A 21,920-nucleotide genomic window follows, 5' to 3' on the forward strand; every position below is an offset into this window, starting at 1 on the left:
GGACTTGCACCCTCACTTCCTGTCCTGGTGACAGATGTCTCCAAAAAAAGAAGGGTAGGGAAATCTCAAAATGGTGACACACAGTTGGCAGTACTAACCCTTGCCAATGCAAAATAAGAAATGGATGAAGTTAAAGTGTATCCCTAATCAAAATGTTTTTTATTTTAATTTTTTAATAGTGCAGGGAAAAGTTAGAACCCCTGACAGGACTGATTTACTGTTTGTGTCTCTCTATTTGACCAGTGCCGACAGCTGTCTAGGAGAGGATTTCCTCTCATTTCCTGTTGAGTTTCCAACACAGTAAGTGAAGGAAAATCTCCCCAGTGGGCCAACAAAATGTAAGTCGAAAGGTTTAATTATTTCATACTCCAAAACTTAAAAAAAAAAAGTTTTAGTTATAGATACATTTTAAGTCTCAAGCATTAAAATGAAGTATTAAACAAGTTTACTTGCCACTGCAATTTGTCCCCCACCTAGGCCAATGGTTGATGTCACAGGCCTTTGAAAGGATTACTCTAGGTAAATTATCACCTGACATTTATGGTACAAAGCACAGTACACAGTCTACTTAGCAGAGCAATCGGCACTCAGAACATGTATGGAAGCCAGAGAGTAGATGTTTATTCCTATCCATGCATCTAAACCTAATCCTCCCAGCTTATCCTATATCCAGAAGGTGCTAGTCACAGTATCTGGAAGAATTATGGACACAGTGAATGGAAATTTTGCTTTTCCAACATTTTAAAGCATTAAGATCTCCTAGATTGTAAGCTCCAAGGAGCAGGGCCCTCGAACCCCTCGTGTATTGTATTGTTACTGTACTGTCTCGTGTACCGTCTCCCATTATAATGTACAGCGCTCAAACTGTTGGCGCTGTATAAATACTGTATAATAATTAAGAGGGAAATCATTTTTCAGCACCACAAGAGATCACTTCTGATAGTGATGAGCTATTAACTGCACTTGATTTGTTTTTAATTTAAAAGACATGGTACTTAACAGTGCTGGTACACATGCGTGGCACATCAGATCAACCAATCGGATCCTATGGTTTTTTTAAACTAACTCCAGACATCTAATGGGGTCAAATTAGCGGAGCGATAGAGAAAAAACTGAGGGAAAAGAGAAACATCGGAATACTAATCAGTATCAGTGTGCAAAACTGTATTTGCTTTGGATATATATATTCTCTCTAACATTGGGTGTCCTGCATGTGTGGGTGTTGCTGCATTATGTAAAACTATTAGAATATTATTTTACATTTTAGAATGGGGTGCCCGGAGACGTCTATAATGTTAAAGGTGCCTCAAGATTGTTCATAACTTGAAAGGGTGCCTTAACTGAAAAAAGGTTGAGAAATATGGAGTTAAACTAATTCTTGGTGACGCCATTCAGATATGCGTAATCAGGGATACAATAATCAAAACTCCTGCTGAGTGAATCCCTTGATAATCCCATTTCCCACAAAATAAATATCATAAATTCAATGAGTCAGCTCTTATGGGCATCATGTATGATACACTTGAGATCTTTATTCCAATGAATTTTATTGGCAGCTTTTATGAGGTAGGTCTCCAGGTCTTTCCTTGACCCTTCCAAGTGCTCAGGCTTAGGAATAGCATGCGGAATGTGATAACGCATGTGCATAGCCAATTTGTGCACACATACTAGGGAAAATTTCCAAAGAAGACAATTACCCACCAGCATGCCTTTGCAGTGTGGGAATACCCAGTGAAAACCCACGCAAGCACAGGGAGAACATGCACACAGTGTCCTGGCCGAGATCCAACAAAGGTCCTCGGAGCTGCAAGACAGGAGTGCTAACCAATAAGCCATTGTGTTGACCGTTCCCCACTTCAAAATTTTATCTACTACTTAATAAAACCATGCACTGCAGATAGTGTCCCTTGATGCTCTACCTATGGAAGCAAACCGACTGTATATTCTGGATACTGTTGACTTCCTAGGATACTTGCTCCTATCATGCTACTTAAAATGCCTAATCACTAGCACTACCGAAAGTCTACTCATTGGAATATGTAAATAATATAAATTAGTGTAAACCAGTCTTTGTTTTACAATCTCGCCCCTTTAAGATCAGCAAATTAGACCAGTAAGAAGATGTACGTACTACTGTCTGCAACATAATGGCCAGCAGCAAAAAACACAAAAATTCCAAGTTACTCACCTATAACAATGAGGGTGTAATTCACATTGACGCTCCCAAACCCATTGGTGGCCTTACAGATGTAGCTTCCTGCATCCTCCCTTTCAACATCCTTAATTTTCATCCCATGCACGTAAGTCCTAAACCTTGTCCAGCCGCTATGGATTGAACGTCCATCTTTTATCCACATTGTAAGCGGCGGGGGGTCACCCTCTACTGGGCAGAGAAGCTTTATAGTCCTTCCCAATCTTACAGTTTGCCGGTGAATTACTTTATCTGAGATGCGTGGAGGACCTACAAAAAAGAACAAGACATTCATGTAGAAGCAAATGACACCAAAATGACAATGATTTATTAAATATTTAATATATTTCTGATATATATATATATTATATGTATATTTCCCAAATTTAAAGTGGGACTTACAGCAACCTTACACGCCTTCATGAATACATTTCTAAAATGTCACGATAGACAGCAATAGTATCACTTTTTAAAAACATTGTAACTGTAATGAACAGCAGTCCTTGAACCCCACAGTCAGTGACTTTGCCATGCTATAATGTCAACTATCTACTGTAAGAAGCAGCATTTAGTCTCCGTTAACACCTTTCCGTGCCTTCACACACGTTGAATGTAAGGCAGCCCATTTATTTCAATGAGCTGCTCTATGTGCGCAAACGCTCCAAAGAAGTCCCTGATCTTTTTGCAAAATCACACCGATTTTGCTGCCAATGTCTGTCAGCAAGATCCCCAATGTTATGCTGAGCAATTAGGTACGTTGGTCTGAATGGGCCCACAAATGGGGTTTGGGAAGATGCTGGAGAGTTGTTTCACTTAGTTTCTTATATTTCAAAGCAACTTTGTCAGAATGCTACATCTGAATTCTCAACTAAAAAGAATGAAGTGGGTGACAACTGTAGTCCCTCTAAAAAAAAAAAAAAAATAAGGAGGTCCCTCTTTGCTGGCTAGCAGGTTTGAGTGTCAGGGAATTCTACTACGCTTTGCTTTATGTTTTGTCAATGTTTTATTTATTTTAGTGACAAAAGTTTAGATATTCATCTGCGCTGAGCCAGCAGACTTCATGAACATGAATTTGGACACTTCATGTGGTTTTCATAGTGCGATGCGCCTACGCTGCACTTTGTGGAAATGTGATACACTTTATTTAAGCGAGGTTGCTGAATCGCTGCCCTTTGGCTGCCTACTGTCTTTCACACGTCGGACCCACTGGCACCGGTCCCCAACCAAGGTTACAGATGGGCACCTAATAGAAAAAAAAATGGACAGAACCAGTTTAGGAACATTAATTCACGGTTGGCTTATTGTAATCATTAAAGCGTCATTGTATTGTCTTTCCCAAACAATCAAACTCTACCTCACACTGAGGGACTATAAAAAAATAATAAAGAAAATTGAGAAGATAAAATTGAATGGCTTCCCGTAGCAATATTTTTGTGGTAATTTCCTTATGTGGGAAAGAAATTGAAATCCAGCACCTGCAAGGCTATGGATTGTAGAATTATTTCTCTATACCAGTTGTATATGAAGAAGTCTGTCTGGGCAGACCAACATATATTTCCTTATATGCTCGAAAGGTAACCATAAAAATAAGATGGGCAAGCCTCGAATGGTTATAAATGGTAAACATGATAATCTATCTTTGAGAATTCCCCCAACCTGTGCAGATTGATCTCACAGAGATCACGGAGGAATCAGTAATTTGTGATGTATTCTTATTTCATTTTATTAAAGGTATTTATATAGCTCCAACAGTATACGTAGCACTTTAGAAACTGTACTTTCACCTCAATCCCTGCCCCTAAAGGAGCTTACAATCTAAAGCTGGCCATGTACTGTGCAAACTTCCTGGAGAACCAGCCAAAACTCCATCAGTGGGTGGCCCTGTTCCATTCGACAAAGAGTTGAGCATTTGATCAAGGAGTCTGCTGGAAGATTTTAGACCAAATAGCAGTTGCATCCAATCAAATGCAGCCGCTGTTCGGGTATTTTGACAGCCAGTGGAGCCAGCTGACCAAACACAATAGCAGCAGTGGGAGATTAATTTATCCTAGCTGTATATCTTCGAATAGAGGAATCTGTCTTTTTTTAGTTCAGCCCGCAGGTCCTAATCTCAGATGCATAAATACACATACTACAACTAATTTAGGCAGGAGCCAATGAACCTACCAACATGTCTTTGGGTTTTCCATGAAAATGGTTACTGTTATCCCGATAAGGACAGAACCAAAGCTGTATGCTTCACCAAGGCAACCAAGCCATCATATACCACAAATGTATCATCCAGCTGCCATCCTCTGTGGCACCGGAGAAGCACCACAATAATCACCCCCTAAGTCACGAGTAATCCATAGCTAAACAATCACAACTTGGCACAACTGAAACATACAAGAAATAAGAGATAAAACCAGATTGCATCACGTGGTAATAAAAACCTCATCAAACAGCAAGCACAGGAAAGAATTATATAACAAAAGACAACCAACCACACAACCAAAAATATTTCTTACACTAATGTTACTAAGGAGATAAACAGATTAATAGACACTCAGTCCAGGTTATCGTTAAGTCAACATAATTACCCTCGGAAACTTGTCTTTTAATGCAGCGGCTTATCACTGTATATATTTAATACATCAGCTGCTTAACTGCAACTAAAACTCCTTCACGTAAAGATAGCGGCTCATATCCTGCATCTCTGGTATGTTCAGCGACAAGCTGGCACACACACATGCTTGTAACAGACTCTCGGATGACCAGAATGGGAATAAGCAGACATCGTGACACAAGGAATTATTGCTGTGATCCTAATCGTCCAATAAATCTTAAATAAAGCGTAACACCACCTTTCGGAGAATCTGACATTGCAAGACAGAGTGATGAAAAAAATATTTGTAAATGGGATTCATCCTTTAGATATTACTCCAATAAAAGGGACGTATTCATTAAATGCCAAATGATTGATTTGTTTCACCACTGGCCATGTATTGGGAAGCTCACTAGTTTGGAACCAATGCGATTATTAGAGCCTGAATGTTTCAAGTGCTGACACACATTTGTGACACCTTTGGCAGACACATGTCAGGCTCTCTTGATGTCTGTCAGCAACTAGCTATGTTAACAATACCTCCAGAAAATCAACATTGGATACTTCTGTAATGCTTTCCAAATGTTGTACATGCGCCTGGGAAGTCTTTCCATGGACCTATTCCAGAAGTCAGGAAGTGTCCACTGGCTTCAACACCTGCCTGATGTTGTTTGAAAAATGCCGGTCTCCAACGCAAATGTGTACTAACATATGCTTGCGCTTTCACGATTAAACAAGGCATATAGTAATCATATTTAATGCTTATTCAAGCAGCCTCTCTCAGCTTTATAACACATAGGAACCCTTGAAAGAACATCAGGTCTTGGGAACCCCTGACAATAAGTACACTACTTACATTAGCATGGTGGTCAATGGGAAGAATGCTCTTTACTTTGGTGATCATTGAGAGGAATGTGCCTTACATTGGTGGCCAGTGGGAAGAATAGCCTTTACATTGGTGGTCAGTGGGAAGAATGTCCCTTACATTAGTGGTCAGTGGGAAGAATGGCCTTTACATTGGTGGTCAGTGGGAAGAATGGCCTTTACATTGGTGGTCAGTGGGAAGAATGACCTTTACATTGGTGGTCAGTGAGAAGAATGTCCCTTACATTAGTGGTCAGGATGAAAAATGTTCCTTACGATGATGGTCAGTGGGAAGAATGCCCTCCTTACAGATGTGAAAACATCATTGGAGTCAGTGGATATTTCTTTGAGAACCAAAAATTGCTCACTGCTTAAGGAACCCCTATCAACCTCTGGAGGAACCCAGGTCGGGAAAGGCTGCTCCCAAAGTACCTGCTGTTGTCAACTGAAAAGATCCTTACAAATAAACTTCACGAACCACCATTGTCTGCAGATTAGGTTGACCGAGTTTCTTTCACTGCCTTTCTCACGATACAGGTGGTCAAACCAATGAGAGCCACACGAATGCCTTGAGTTCAAAGCATTTTTAATATTTCAACCAGATACAGTAAAAGAATAAAGGGCATCCAATGTATTTCAGGGGCCAGAAACAACCACCTTCATTAGGGTGCAGAGCTATTGAACCCAACTGATCAGGCCCAAGGAATGATCCTTTTTCCACCTGTGTCCAATGTTTCATTCTCATCTTTTAAAGACACAAAATCTGGACTGTTTATGATGAGTCTCAGTAACTCTGGCTATATTTATATTACTATCAATGTAACATTGACCAGCCACGATCTAAAATGGTGAATTACTGATTTTTAGGCCAATTTCAGATGAAACTTGGGTTGCACATAATCACATGACAATGGAAAGAAATCACATTAATTTCAGTGGTGCCTGTTCACATCAATACAACGCAACTGCGAAGCAACTCAGAGAAAGTGTCCTGTGCTACTTTGGTGCAATGCAGTGTGATTTTGTGCCCCATAGGCTTCAATGGGAACACATCAAAAGTATATCTACATGCATTTTTTATGCGATTCCAATACCCCCCCCCCCCCACACACACACACACACACACACACACACACACACACACACACACAAACACACACTATTCTCTTCCTCAGGAAATCGCAGAAGTATGAAAATTATGCCAAAAGCCCAAATAAAGTGCCAAAAACACACAAGGTCTTACTGCAATTGCACTACATAATTGCACTGGACAAAAATGGCAGTTGCACTAATGTGAATCAGGTCTTATCAATGAGTCCCATCTGCTTACTATGGGAGACCTTCTTTACTTCATCTTGATTGCTCATCACTGCACACATTCATATCTGATGTCTTCAGAATGAGGACGATATTTCCTCATTCTCATTTTACCAACTCACAATTTCACCACGGAAACACAGCACAGAAAATCATTTTTTTTTAATCAACATGTCATAGCATCTATTGCTACCAGTGGAATGTTACCATTTTATTTTCAGCCAGAGTCATGGAATGTTGTGTTTATGTGAAAATTCCAATATGACTACCAGTAAAATATGAACACTTCTCACCGCTATCTGTTCAGTCTCTTTCACTACATCATACAAAGCATGATAGACTGATCTACGCTGTACATAGTTAGGCTGGCTGAAAAAATTTCCATCTAGTTCAACCACATTAAAAAAAAAAAGTTATAATCCTATCCTGCAGGGGAACAAATTCCTTCTTGATCCCCTGAGAGGCAATCGGATATTCCCTGGATCAACTTTACCTACAAATGTTAGTATCCGGTTCTATTATGTGTATCTAGGAAAGAATCCAGGCCTTATTTAAAGCAATCCATTGAGTTGGCCAGAACCAACTCTTGAGGGAGTCTATTCCACATTTTCACAGCTCTTACTGTGAAGAAACCTTTCAATATTTGGAGATTAAATCTCTTTTCCTCCAGACAGAGTGCCCCCTTGTCTTCTGTAATGACCTCAGGGTGAATAGCTCTACACTGAGTTCACTGATGTATTTATACATGTTGATCATATCCCCCTTTTGTGAATTGGTGCCCAAAACTGATCTGCATATTCCAGATGAGGTCTTACTAATGATTTGTACCGGGGTAATATGATCTCTCTCTCTCTGGAGTCTATACCTCTTTTAATACAAGAGAGGATTTTGCTTGCTTTACAAACTGCAGCTTGGCATTGCATGCCATTATTAAGCTTGTGATCTACCAGAACTCCCAGATCCTTCTCCACCATTGATTCCCCCAGTTGTACCCCCCCTAGTATGTATGATGCATGCATATTCTTAGCCCCCAAGTGCAGAACCTTACATTTATCAGCATTAAACCTCATTTTCCACATAGTTGCCCAATTACACAGAGCATTGAGGTCGGCTTGTAAATTGGAGACATCCTGTAAGGACGTTATTCCACTGCACAGCTTGGTGTCATCTGCAAAGACTGAAATGGGATTTATAATCCCAGACCCTATATTGTTTATAAATATATTAAAAAGTAAGGGTCCCAACACTGAACCTTGGGGTACACCATAGGCAACCCTAGACCATTCAGAGTATGAATCATTAACCACTACTCTCTGAATAAGATCCTTTAGCCAGTATTGCTTTTAGCCGATGTACGGTATGAAATTAATTCACAAAAGGGTCTAGTGTGGCCCTTTTCTACTTGAAATGGGAGCTATATTGCATTCTTCATGCATGCAAATGTTGAGTTATTTAACTGTAAAGGTTACCTATAGGCCACCCTTGTGGTTCACTGTATTCCAAACACGGCTCATGCACATTTTAGTGCATTTTTATGCGTTAGGCAGCCCATTTAAATGAATAGCCTGCCCTAGCGCAAACCCGCATTGTGTTAATGCACTGCAAAACTGTGAACCCAGCCGAAGGATCTTCTTTGAACCTATTCTGCAAGTATATGGCTAAGCACACAAAGTGTATGTAAATGCTATACAATGAACTTTTCTCTTTTCCTCTTTCAGTCTGTTAAAATATAATATTGTGAACTGTTGGTTACATTTGTTTGATAAGTGAAAAGAAAACCTGTTGATCTTGCCAGAAGTCTTGCGAGCTGATAACATCCTGCGCTGCACTCTTGTCAGTTGCACTGTTCCCAGCTATCTCTGTGGACTTTATGATATGAAGATGGGGGGGGGGGGGGTTCAGTAATCCTGCCCTAGGAAGACAACTCTGCATCTAGATATAGTATGGTCAGTGAATGTTGTCATCTTAGCACAGGATGTGTTTTAGCAAGACAACCAGGTAAAAATACAAACCTAAAAGAAAATGAATGCATTTTCCACCACACCGAAGTTGCCATATATTAAAAGTGTTACTAACCCCAGGACCCTGCATTCACTATATGTGGTCCCCCACAGTACACAGAACATGGAAATTCAATCATTTTAGTAAATATAAACTGCTAAATACCTTTTCTCATCAGCAGTTAGAGCAGTTCTATGACTATCAGTGTCCAGCAGAGCACTGGTTAAAGCTTGTGGGAGGAGTTTTCATTCTCCCCGGTTTGTCCTATGAGGCTGCATAACCCCTGACCCTCTGTCTGGACAGTGCAGATTTGCCCTGTGCTGATCACTTGCACTCTCCCAAAGAAAAAGAAAAAAAACAAAAAACACTCTAGCAATACACACCAAACTGAGCATGTGCAGTTTGCCCCCAAGGCTCTGTTCTATCAACAGATGGATTGGGGACAGTAGAAGAGGAGGATCGGGGAGGATCAGAGAAGACAGGATCAAACAGCCTTTTTAGACAATGTAAATGATTAACTCCTCAGGTTCCACAGCGAGAATGCTTTACAGCATATAAAGACTGATCTTTACTGTTGCGGGTTTAGTAACACAATTTTTGCTCTTGGGTTTACATATGCATTAAATGATTCAATAGGTTTTTATTGTTTCTGGTTATCAAGTGGTAGTGGCTTGTTCGAACATCACAGAGCATGACCTGACAACTACTGTATAACAATTAATAATAAATGAAGTTAGTGACTGCGGGATCTTTCATTATCGCACACACGCCGAGGTTTCTACTAAATTAACACTTTACCCTAATTTAGCTGGTCAGCCTGCATACAAACGTGCCAATGTATTGAGGTCTGGGGGGGGGGAAGCAACTGTGCTGTCAATTCTTTGAAAAGAAAAAAACAGTTTGGATTGTCCACCTGTCTCACTGAACAGCTGGGTGGTTTCAATGTATATTTCCACTGTGAATTTTAATGGACCCCATCTGTAAATTGCAATCCCTGCCAATGCAAACACAAACTCCCCGAACACATAGAAAGGCTGTTTGATGCCATAGTGGCAAGTGATTAAGATCCTGTATATCAAAGCATAGCTAGGGTCATGTGCGGCTCCGTATCTCATTGCTGAGGGTTCTCCTACATTTACATTACCAACGCTTCTCTTTCTGACAAGGATGCAGAATAATGGCATTTACAACACACATAACTGTACATAACAGTATGTAACTGCATTACAACACTCAACAATTGCTTATACTTTTAAATCATTTCAACACTTTTGCCTCCTGCTAAAAATCTTCACCGTCGGCTGTGAATTTGTGTTTTTAAATTAATTCCTCATGGGTTGTCCTACCAAATGTTTTTTCCCATACTGTGTGTAGCCTTACATACTCTTGCATGGCTTCTGCCCACATACAGTTGTGCTCAAAAGTTTGCATCCCCTGGCTGAAATTGTGAAATTTTGGCATTGATATTGAAAATATGACTGATCATGCCAAGAAATGCTCTTTTATTGAAGGATGATGATCATATGAAGCCATTTATTATCAAATAGTTAAGTAAATAAAGGAGTAATAGTGAGCGCTTGGTTGTATAGCTGCTTGCATTAAGGAGAACCTCTTACCCTCTAAACGAATATATATATATAAAAATGCAGCACTTAAAATAAAGTGACTGGCATGAGCGCTTGATTGCGCTAAAAGTGTATATATACAAGTATAAAGTGAACCGTCACATAATGATCTCACACCAGTCACTTTATGTTATTTTAAGCACTGCATTTATATATATATATTTATATTTTTATGTTATCAAATAGTTGTTTGGCTCCTTTTAAAATCATAATGATAACAGAAATCACCCAAATGGCCATGATCAAAAGTTTACATCCCCTGGAATGTTTGGCCTTGGTACAGACACACAAGGTGACGCACACGGGTTAAAATGCCAATTTCTGGGGATCAGAAAAGAACTGTCAAAAGTCATGCGTAACAAGGTAATGGAACTTTATAAAGATGAAAAAAGACATACAAATATGTCCAAAGCCTTGAATATGTCGATCAGAGTTAAATCACCTATTGGGAAGTGGAAAATTCAGGGATCTCTTAATATTCTGGACTCTAACCTCTCCTTCCAACCTCATGTCAAATCACTTACAAACACAAGCAGGCTCCACCTTCGCAACATCGCCAAGATATGCTCCTTCCTTACCCCAGACACCACTAAGCTACTCGTTCACTCCCTGATTATCTCACACCTTGACTACTGCAACTCCCTCCTCACCGGCCTACCCCAGTGCAGGCTCTCCCCGCTTCAGACCATCCTGAACTCAGTGGCTAGACTCATCCACCTCACCAACCGCTCCACCTCTGCCACCCCCCCTCTGCCTATCCCTCCACTGGCTCCCTATTGCCCAACGCATCAAATTCAAACTACTCACTCTGACCTACAAAGCCATTCACAACACTGCCCCTAACTACCTCACCGACCTGATTCCCAGGTACCACCCTACCCGTACCCTTCGCTCTTCACAGGACCTCCTTCTATCTTGCTCCCTGGTCTCCTCCTCCCACACACAACTGCAAGACTTCTCCAGGTCCTCCCCCATCCTCTGGAACTCACTACCCCAATCCATCAGACTGTCACCTTCCCTCCTCACTTTCAGGCGCTCCCTGAAAACCCACCTCTTCAGGGAAGCCTACCCCAACCTCACCTAACAGCCGTTCTCCCTCATTCCTCCTACCACTCCATCCCCCACAGCCACTTCCTCCTGTACCACTACCCCCTCCCTTCTAGATTGTAAGCTCAAAAGAGTAGGGCCCTCTAACCCCTCGTGTGCTGTTTGTAGTTGCTGTACTGTTTCATGTATTGTCCCCCCCTCTATTGTACAGTGCTGAGCAAACCCTTTGGCGCTATATAAACTCGATGTAATAATAATAATAATAATAATATCAAGCCAAGGTCAGGTTGACCAAGAAAGATTGCAGCCATAACTGACAGAAGAATTGTCCAGGATTCAAAGAAAGTCACTGGGGTGGATTTACTAAAGACAAATAGACTGTGAACTTTGCAAGTGCAGTTGCACTCATTTTCCCCCAGAGCTTAGTGAATGTGGCAAAGCTTTAAAAGTTTCTATGCAATCATGTGCAAGGAAATATGCTTTTTCTTTTTTCCATTTTCCTTGCACCTGATTGAGCATTTTTTACAAAGTGAAGCTTCATCACATTAACTAAGCCCTGGAGAAAATGACTGAAACTGCACTTGCAAAGTGCACATTCTATTTGCCTTTAGTAAATGAACTGACGCAATGCATTTTGGTGTAGCTTTGCCTGATATATTTGTAAATCATAAGAATTTTGTAGAAGAGTTATTTTAGGATCTTCAGCCTCAAAAACGTTAACCTTCCACTCCACCCCCCCCCAACAGTCCTCTGCACGATTAGCAAGCTTTTTTTTGGCCCCGCCAGCCCTTGCACCTTTTTTGCCTAAATGAATGACATGCACTGTGCTCCCTTTGCGTTCTATGATATGCAAGTCACATATCACAGGCGGAATAGAATTTTATTAAGGAAAGGAGGGGGTTGGACTATCGGCGCATCATCAGTTGGTGTGCCAGCTAAATCGGGAACTGCCAGCAGCCCTTTGATGACGTCCAAGGAAAACATGGCGGCATGGGACCCAGTGTTGCAAGAGAAGAGGATCTCAACTGGACAACGCTAGATACTAAAATGTGCTGATCTCACCACCGGGTAAGCAGCAGCTTTAAAATAAAAAAATATATGGGAGGGAAAGTTTACAGTATTGAAACATTAATTTAAAGCACATATCCAGGATAATGTTCACCTCCTCTAACTGATCGCTGGTTTAAATTTTTTTCTAAAAGCCCTTTTACTTACCTAATACCATGATTACATGGGTGGGAAGTCCCAAGTTTTCTTCACTCTTCTGTTTACATCTGGCAGGGTCTTTCTTTGGGTGTCCACATCACTGCCCCTCAGGGGAAGACAACAGAGCAAGGGGAATGTAGGTTACCAGCCAGCACTGGAACATCTACAGTGCTGGATTAGTGGTCCCCTAACCTGGACTTAGGTGAGTATATCTTGCTCTACCAGGTAAGAAAAATAAAAGGCTTGCAGGATTGGTTAAAGGGGGAGGTAGGTTGGAGGAGGTTCATATTTTAAAATGGGGCTTTAAATCAAAAATTTTAAAGGTTTTTTTTATTGCATTAGGCACATCCCAAAGCCCTGTACACACGGGCCAAATATTAATACAATAGATACTGGCCAATATTCGGCATGTGTGTACGGGTCCTTGTTTGACGGAAGTCGCTCTCGAGACTGGCTTCTGTTGAACAAGCTTGCTGGAAAACCAGCAGCCGATCGGCATCTGATCAGCGCTCTTAGCCAATGGCTGCAAGCATTGATCGGAATGTTCGGTTTTGGAGGTCCAACCTGTCAGAACACAATAGCTGAGGAGAGATCTCTGTACTAAAATCGCATCATCAGTACAGCGACCTCTTGGTGAGTTCCTTCATTTTTTCATTCAGCCTAGCTTACCATGTGTACCAGGATTTAGTCTCTTTTCCAATAAAGGATTCTTAACTGGCTGTTTGCAATCTTCTTTACAAAGTACACCGATTTGCACATGGCAGCTAAAACCCAGGACGTAACAGAAATAAGAGTTTCAAGATGGTGGTACTGAAGCAGAGCAGCCCAAAGGGAACTTCATGGACTAATAAATATGTTTTTGTTATATTTATACAGCGTCATTATTGCAGATGGAATTTAGACTTACCTAGGGATGTTGAAGTTCCTCTTGAAGTCAAGAGAGATAGATAAATAGTTCTTTTGAAGCCACACACATGTAAAACAGCCATTTTGCAAAACAAAGTAATTCCACAAGAGAACAATGATTGCCATTTTGTGGAGAAATGTAATGTCCATGAGATTTTTATTAACCGATCGTTGTACTTTTACTATTTTTTATCATGCCACCGCTCCAAAGTCTATTGGGTGGGCAGCTCCTTCAACGCACGTGCAGAAAACTATCCATTTGTTTTATAACACAAGACCGTAGGATACAGAAATGCCTCTTCCTAGGAATGAACGGAGAATTTCTTCACGTCTCAGAGACTTTGTACTGGCAACTGTATGGCTCCCAGTAGTTGCACAGCATGGATTTTGCAGAAGCAAGGACAGGTGAGTATAAAGGTTGCCATATGCAGCAAGATTTTCTCTCGTTCAGCCCACATATTGAATGAAAGAAAATCAATCAATTCCTCCATCCCTGCTAACAGCATGAATAAAGGAATCTGCCAACATTTGTATTCAGGCAGCTGTGGAACCTGCTAATTTTCCACCTGACTCAGTCGATTTTTAAATGGTGGTGCAGAGCCAACCACAGCTCGAATTTCAGCTGATTGAGCAGGAATCAACAGAAATTAGAGCCATCTACGTGGGCCTTAAGACTTTTAATGGGGAAGGAAGGGGATAAAGGGAGTCATTTAAGGGATAACTTTACTAAAAGTACAATTATTCTTTAGGGAACCACATCTAAAAAAAAAAAAAAAAAAATTGGAGAATCGAAAATGTCCAATAAGCAGGTCTCATTCACTGTGATATTGGTTGAGCTCACAAAATGGCTTCCAACATACAAATGTGTATATATATATATATATATATATATATCCATATCTATATCTATCTATCCATATCTATCCATCTATCTATCTATCTATTCCTTTTTATCTGTGTATTTATAATAGTCTTATTGGTGATGGGAAGGAATGTAAAAGGAATGTGGCCCTTGCAATCAGTAAAGGTCTGAGCATTGTTATTCACATATGGCTCACATACTGATGGAGCAATAGTTCCTAGGGGACCATTTGCCGCAATTCAGTTCAAAGTGGACTTTATTAACACATTAAACATAATTACAAAGCGGAAATGCCAAAGAAGGCCACGTAGATTGGCCAGTTCGTTTGTGGAAATGTACAGGAAATTACAGTATCTGTGCTAAACTTAAGCATATTATGAACCAAAATGATCTCAAAGCTCTCCAGAGATAGTTACGTATTGCTGAGTAATTTGGCATTTTTGAACACTTGAAGAAATTAGGAAAAAAATCCACAAACTGGGTCATGTAAGAGTTGTTATTCCTCCAAGCACTACATTTTGGCTACATGCTGAAGGGGTGGTAGGGCAACAACACAAGGTGGAAGCGGGATTTTGGCACATACATGAAATGTCATGTGGCATCTCATTTGTGGCTGTGAGTCTCCACTACCACGGCCAAGAGCCTCAAACAGTGCTGACATGAATGAAGTGTGGTAAGAAAGTCTGGGTCTGAAGGCCTGGCATTTGCACATATCAGGCTAAAAATGGCTGCTTTCCCAAAGACTTAGTGACAGGCATGCATACCAAGGTCTAACAACTGCTTCTCATTACCAAAGATGTCCATTATTTTAATTAAAATCGCTTTCACCCTTTCCCTTGTTTACCTCAACCTGCCATGCCCCAATGACTACTTAACCTACAACTATGACTGCATCCAGCAAAGCAATGCCTTGCGTTACAAAAAGCTGAAAGTAATAATTTTAAGTGCATCAACTTAATTAACCCCTATAAATCAGAATACGGTCCAGAAAAAAAAAAAAAGTGTGAATATATATAATTGTGTATATTGGGGCCATTCAGCTGTTGTCTCCTACAGACTCTAATAAAATATTTATATCTATGCCAGATCTTGGTGACAAAAAGATCCTGTGCAAAAAACTTCTGTAATGGTCCTTAAGGTGATTCCATTTATACACATTTAGATGCACAAATGTACATGAAATGTTCACATCTGTAAAATTCTTCTTCCATTGCCCTAGCTGGTTTTTCAATCCCTGCATGCGTTTACACGCATCATTTACAGAGAAATACTGACAGGGGACGCAGAGTTTTATGAAGATTACTGAGCACAGTGCAGCTGTGTTAAGAGCCATAAAAACATGGTATGCTGAATGCAGCTTTTTTACGCCCTTGTGCATGGGCCCTAAGATTTCCTGCTGAGTCGGAAGCCCACAAAGCGGAACAGGAGCCATTGTTTGCAAGAAACTCTCACTTGTGTCGTTCTGGGGCCACTTACAGTATAAGAGTCCATGGAAAACTTGAGTTGGCCACTACTGACCACCAGCTTGGACTTATCCAAAAGCCCAGTAATACAATTTGGAAGAGTGCGCTTGCAGTTCTTTGAGAACTTCATTGACAGAGAATTTTTCCAAAAAGCCTCACTCGGCCATAGATGGGTCGAAAACCGGCCGTTTTTTCGGCCGAAAGAAAAATCGTCGGATTTTCGTACCATGTGTTAGTTCGTCGTCCGTTTTTCGAGTTTTTTCCTCTTTTGGATTATCGGTCATGTTGGGAAATTTTTGGAAAACGACCGATTTTCTCCTCATTGATGATCAAACCGTACGATTGTTTATACGAAAATTCTATGCGCATGTGCTGTGACCTGGAAAGAAAAGAAGTTTCTCGCGTACGAAATTTCGTTTCCGGGACAAAATGGGTAACAAAGGTCAGAAAATGACATCATTTGCTGTTACAGGTTATGATTTTCACAGCTTAATCGGCCGAGTTTAGTAATCATTGGTGGTTACGTCGGATATACGACCGACCGATATTTAGTTTATCGATTTTTCAGTTGAAACTTTTGTCCTGGGTTCTTGGTTTTCCCACCACAAATTCGTTATTTCATGCACATCAGATTGAACTGGTAACATCTTTTGAAGATCACGTATGTGGCTTTTTATAGTGATGAATATCAAAGATCAATGCAACTTTCTTTGAATGTAATAAACATATCAAAATGTGGAACTATAGTATTTTATGGCATGGTAACAGTGGCCCTGGAAATGATGATATTAGGAATTACGAATTATCAGAACTATCTGTAAGTTTCCTCCATCCAGGCTTAGGTCCACCTACTCTACATCCAGCTTTAGATAAGCTTTTGCTCTATTTTGGTGTGTGTGTATAATAAATATATATATATATATATATATATATATATATATATATATATATATATATACACGGTATATATACACACACATACACAATGTTCCAACAATGTCATTACTATACATCAAAGTCTGTGAGGAAAGCCATTCAGGGAAGGCCAGAGTCTCAATGTCTACACACGCCAGGCAGGTGTCTGCCATGTTGAAACTGGCCTATCTCCCTAATACTATAGAACAGCTGACAGAAACTCTACCTGCTGGGTGAGGCCTCAACAAACTCAATGTACACAGATCCCGGGAACGCACACACTGTTTACTGAGGTCGCAGCAGATCCTTCCTCACCCCCTCAATTTAGCAAAGACCTAAAATGGTGCATTCGATAACTTGGCCGGACTCCAGTTATATTCACAGTGGAGGGAGAAAGGAGATCAAAGCAGCATGTCTCATTTAACTTAAGTACACAACTAGCAGGATTGTTTATGTAGAATTCCGATGTTGTGAATAGCTTCTGCCTGTCAGCACTTAACATCCATTTTTTATTTATTTTTTTAATTTTTTTTATGGCACTGCAAAGAGAATGTGAGGGGGTTAACCACTAGTCACACAAGTCCTGCAGTTATTTTCTAGAATGTTACAGAAAACATTTTTTTTCTTCAGGATACAGACTTTAAAGGGTCCGCTCACAAGTGCAATTCGAATGCTGGCGTGCACAGTGAAGTAAACAGTGTCGCTGTTTATGAGTTTTTTTTGTATAACTTTACTGAAATGTGTACAAATGACAATTTATTCACTTTTATGCACTGCAGCATGGTGGGTAATGGTACGGTGCATCACAACGCATTTCAAAGAGCTGTGGTGTTAACCAAATATTTTGTGTTGTACTCTCTCAGTGCACGCCACTAAATGTGTACTAAATAACCCCCCCCTCCCCCTCCACATAGCTCGTTGGCTACTGTCATCTTCTCCCAGGCTACTTCAGAGCATCCAGTTTTCAGCATCTTGATTAGCCAGCCCCCAGTTTTTCACAGGTTAAAGTAGAACTATAGGCAAAACTTTTTCTTCATTTTGGATAGAGTAAAGGAGGGTCATAACCCCTGCCAGTTTATTTTTTGCCATCTGTGTTCCATTAGGGAGATTTCCCTTCACTTCCTGTCCCATAGACAACACAGGAAGCGAGAGGAAATTCCTGCAAATTAGGGGAATCCTTTAGGGACCCAGAGGGAAACAGAACTAGTGTCCCCATTGGGAGCTTTCCCCTCTATTACTTTTCTGGGGACAACCCAAAATTTGGGATTTTCTTTACTTTTAATGATAATGGTAAACAGGTCAAATTGAGAGGGTGAATCTCCCTAATTGGGGCACAGACAGCAATAAAAACTGACAGAGGTTCTAATCCCTCTCCACTCTATCCAAAACTAGTTTTGCCTTTATTTGTACTTTAATTTTAGTTCCGCTTTTAGACCTCCACTTATGAAATCAACCTCCTCTCATCTGCTCCCCCCACCCTGCCCTTGTATCTTACACAATTGCAGAGAGTATTTATCATTTATCTTTCACTTATTTTCTTTTTTACAGCATGGCCCTCAATTTATAGATTGCTTGTCTAGAAGAGGATGATGTAGGACTGGCTTCCTACAGCCTTCTGGGATTTTGAGGTCACTCATTCTAAGAGGCTGTGCCGAAATATTGCATTGGTTTGCTCCTGCATGCCATTTAAGGCCTACAGCACATTTATGCATGCATGAGGTCAAGGGATGGTTTTGAAGATGATAGGGACAACCAGCTCCTGATTTAGGAACATTGAAGATGGCGGCATGGGATGGTTTATGGGACATTGAAGATGGTGGAATGGGATGGTTTATGGGACATTGAAGATGGTGGAATGGGATGGTTTATGGGACATTGATGATGGTGGAAAGGGATAGTTTATGGGACGTTGAAGATGGTGGAATGGGATGGTATGTACAGCAGATGAGTAGTGAGGGAGAAAGGGCCAATGCAAAATTTGATTGTTTGTGTGTTCATCCTGGATAAGCAAATATCAAAAAAGTTGAAAGATTGCAAATTCTTTTCATGGACATGAGTGAACTTCCTTATTAGGATATGGGGTGCCAACATGCAAGGTGTGTACTTTAAGTTGAGGATTTAACTTAAGAAAATTCCTGCTTATTTTTTTTTAATCTGAACATGATTGGGTATTCAAAGCTACAATTTATTAAGTGAAGACTCTCAACTCCTGTAGTAAATAAACCCCATCAGATATACAGGGAATGCAATATTTTGAGTCAGCCAACTCAGACATGCATTGTGCACATCCATAGTGCTGCACAGCGGGAAGCAGAGCTTGAGCATGGAATAAACCACTATGGGTGCCAACATGTACATATATAATTATCAATGACATGCAGAAACAAGGTTTTCAAAACATACTTTTACAAGATTTTTTTGATCACACTGATGTAAAAAAAGTGTTTGCTTTAACCCTATTGCCTCATGCACACAGGGCATTTGCTTTTCTCCTCTGAATGCCAGCGTCCTGGCAGAAGAAAAGCTGCCTAAATAAAGCCATGTGTTACACGCATGTAGGCACGTTTAGGTGTGGCAAGAGTTTGGGCCTTAATGGATTCCATTATTATATTCTGACCATTGGAAAGCATTAACGCTCAAGTGCTAGTAGAATCTAGCATTTAGGCACACCTAGCATTTTTTTCTGCACAAAAGCTCCTCTCCTGAACATGCTGGTGATGGTTAGCCTTTGCAAATGCACCCCTTCTTTGAGGAGAACCTACAAAATTGGTGTGGGTAGCATTCTATTCTTTGCCTAATTTTATGTTCTCTGCAAAACGTAATAAACACTTGGGTGCTCCACTACAACTGCAGGTTTGATGCCAATTTTTGGCAGTCTTAAGGTTTACCGTATTTTTCACTCCATAAGACGCACTTTTTTCCCCCCAAAAAAGGGGGGGAATTGTCAGTGCGTCTTATGGAGCAAATATGGAGCGGCTGGTCCGGTATTTCCACCGCCGCCGTGTCAGAATACCGGGCCGGCCACTCAGCTCTGCAGCGGGACCTTACCTGTTCCTCTATTCAGCGGCGCGCTGTCTTCCCGGCTTCTGTAGTGTGCGTGACAGCCGGGTCCCAAGTGCGCATGCGCAAGAAGCAGTGCTCTTTGTGAATGGTAAGGCGGTACCTGGGACACATAACAGATCCCAGAAGCCGCCGGACCAATCACAAAGCGCAGCGCTTCTCGCTCATGCGCACTGGGCACCCGGCTGTCTGCCGAGCGCCCACACTACAGAAGCCGGGTAGACAGCGCGCGGCTGGATAGAGGAACAGGTAAGATCAAAGAACAACTCCGCGGAAGTAAGAGCGGGTACCTGTCAAATTCAGGTACCCGCTCCCCCCCCCCCCCCTCTCCAAAGGTCAGCAGTCATCTCCTGTACTGTGTCCGCAGTCTCTGGTCATCTCCTGTACTGTGTCCGCACTCTCTGGTCATCTCCTGTACTGTGTCCGCAGTCTCTGGTCATCTCCTGTACTGTGTCCGCAGTCTCTGGTCATCTCCTGTACTGTGTCCGCAGTCTCTGGTCATCTCCTGTACTGTGTCCGCAGTCTCTGGTCATCTCCTGTGCTGTGTCCGCAGCCTCTGGTCATCTCCTGTACTGTATCCGCAGTCTCTGGTCATCCCCTGTACTGTGTCCGCAGTCTCTGGTCATCTCCTGTACTGTGTCCGCAGTCTCTGGTCATCTCCTGTACTGTGTCCACAGTCTCTGGTCATCTCCTGTACTGTGTCCGCAGTCTCTGGTCATCTCCTGTACTATGTCTGCAGTCTCTGGTCATCTTCTGTACTGTGTCAGCAGTCTCTGGTCATCTCCAGTACTATGTCCGCAGTCTCTGGTCATCTTCTGTACAATGTCCGCAGTCTCTGGTCATCTCCTGTACTGTGTCCGCAGTCTCTGGTCATCTCCTCTACTATGTCCGCAGTCTCTGGTCATCTCCTCTACTATGTCCGCAGTCTCTGGTCATCTCCTGTACTGTGTCCGCAGTCTCTGGTCATCTCCTCTACTATGTCCGCAGTCTCTGGTCATCTCCTGTACTATGTCCGCAGTCCATTAGTTCAGAATTTATTTTTTTCCTGTTTTCTGCCTCTAAAACCTAGGTGCGTCTTATGGTCAGGTGCATCTTATGGAGCGAAAAATACGGTATATAGTTTCGTAGGGAAATGCAGACTGGTGGAAATAGAACAGTTTTTGCTTGTTGCCTGGAGTTGTTTATTAATAAAAGAAAAATGCTAAAATGGTTGTGCTGCTACAGTAAATGGAACATTTCAGAAAGCCTCATTGCCTATAATGGAAAAGACTGTTCGGGATCGCTTGCGTAAAACTACTACACAACCTTATTCAGCCTTAGGAGATTTCTGTGCTCCCGGTCCATCATAAACAAAGCAAAGCTCCTTTTAAGTCTTACTATGTTAGGATGTAAACTGTTTAAATAGCTCCTGGCATAAAGTCTGTCATTGTGGATGAAGCCATCAGAGGAATTCTTTCTATGCAACAGAAGCTGCTCTGTACTGCCGATGTGGTGGACATATACAGTTTAAAGAGCCAACATTTCCTTACATGCATCTAGTGTAACTGCAGTAAACTGAACACCACTTGTGTCCTCACTCAAGAAACATCAAATACGGTATATGTGAATACGTGTGTGCTGGTGTCAGGACCAATTTTACTTTAGAACAATCGGGTAAAGTGTCCAGGCAGCAGGGCAGGTCTGTCAGCCAAATTTTAGACTTTCAGGTAAAGAGCAGTATCCACAAATGGGTCTCAATTTTTTTAATTATTTGTTCTGATGAATTGCCCAATTAAATAAGTAGATCTAAATGCACTCCCTGGAACCTCACAAAAGCTTTAAGATATTAATGTCAAGTTGCTTTCAATCTTTGTAAAGTTAGCCATACACTGTAAGATCT

General features: G+C 41.2%; 1 protein-coding gene across 1 annotated transcript in view; it reads right to left on the minus strand.

Annotated features, from left to right (window-relative positions):
* Positions 1-21,920, minus strand: part of FGFRL1 (fibroblast growth factor receptor like 1) — a 262,463-nt gene that overhangs the window by 115,654 nt on the left and 124,889 nt on the right. The window contains exon 3 of the mRNA XM_089692291.1: positions 2,189-2,461. Within this exon, the coding sequence (XP_089548417.1) occupies positions 2,189-2,461 (273 nt within the window). The remainder of the gene's footprint in view (positions 1-2,188; positions 2,462-21,920) is intronic.

Source organism: Staurois parvus, unplaced genomic scaffold, assembly GCF_062004578.1.
Source record: "Staurois parvus isolate SC_StPar_1 unplaced genomic scaffold, SC_StPar_1.0 ptg000581l, whole genome shotgun sequence".
Taxonomy (NCBI): Eukaryota; Metazoa; Chordata; class Amphibia; order Anura; family Ranidae; genus Staurois; species Staurois parvus.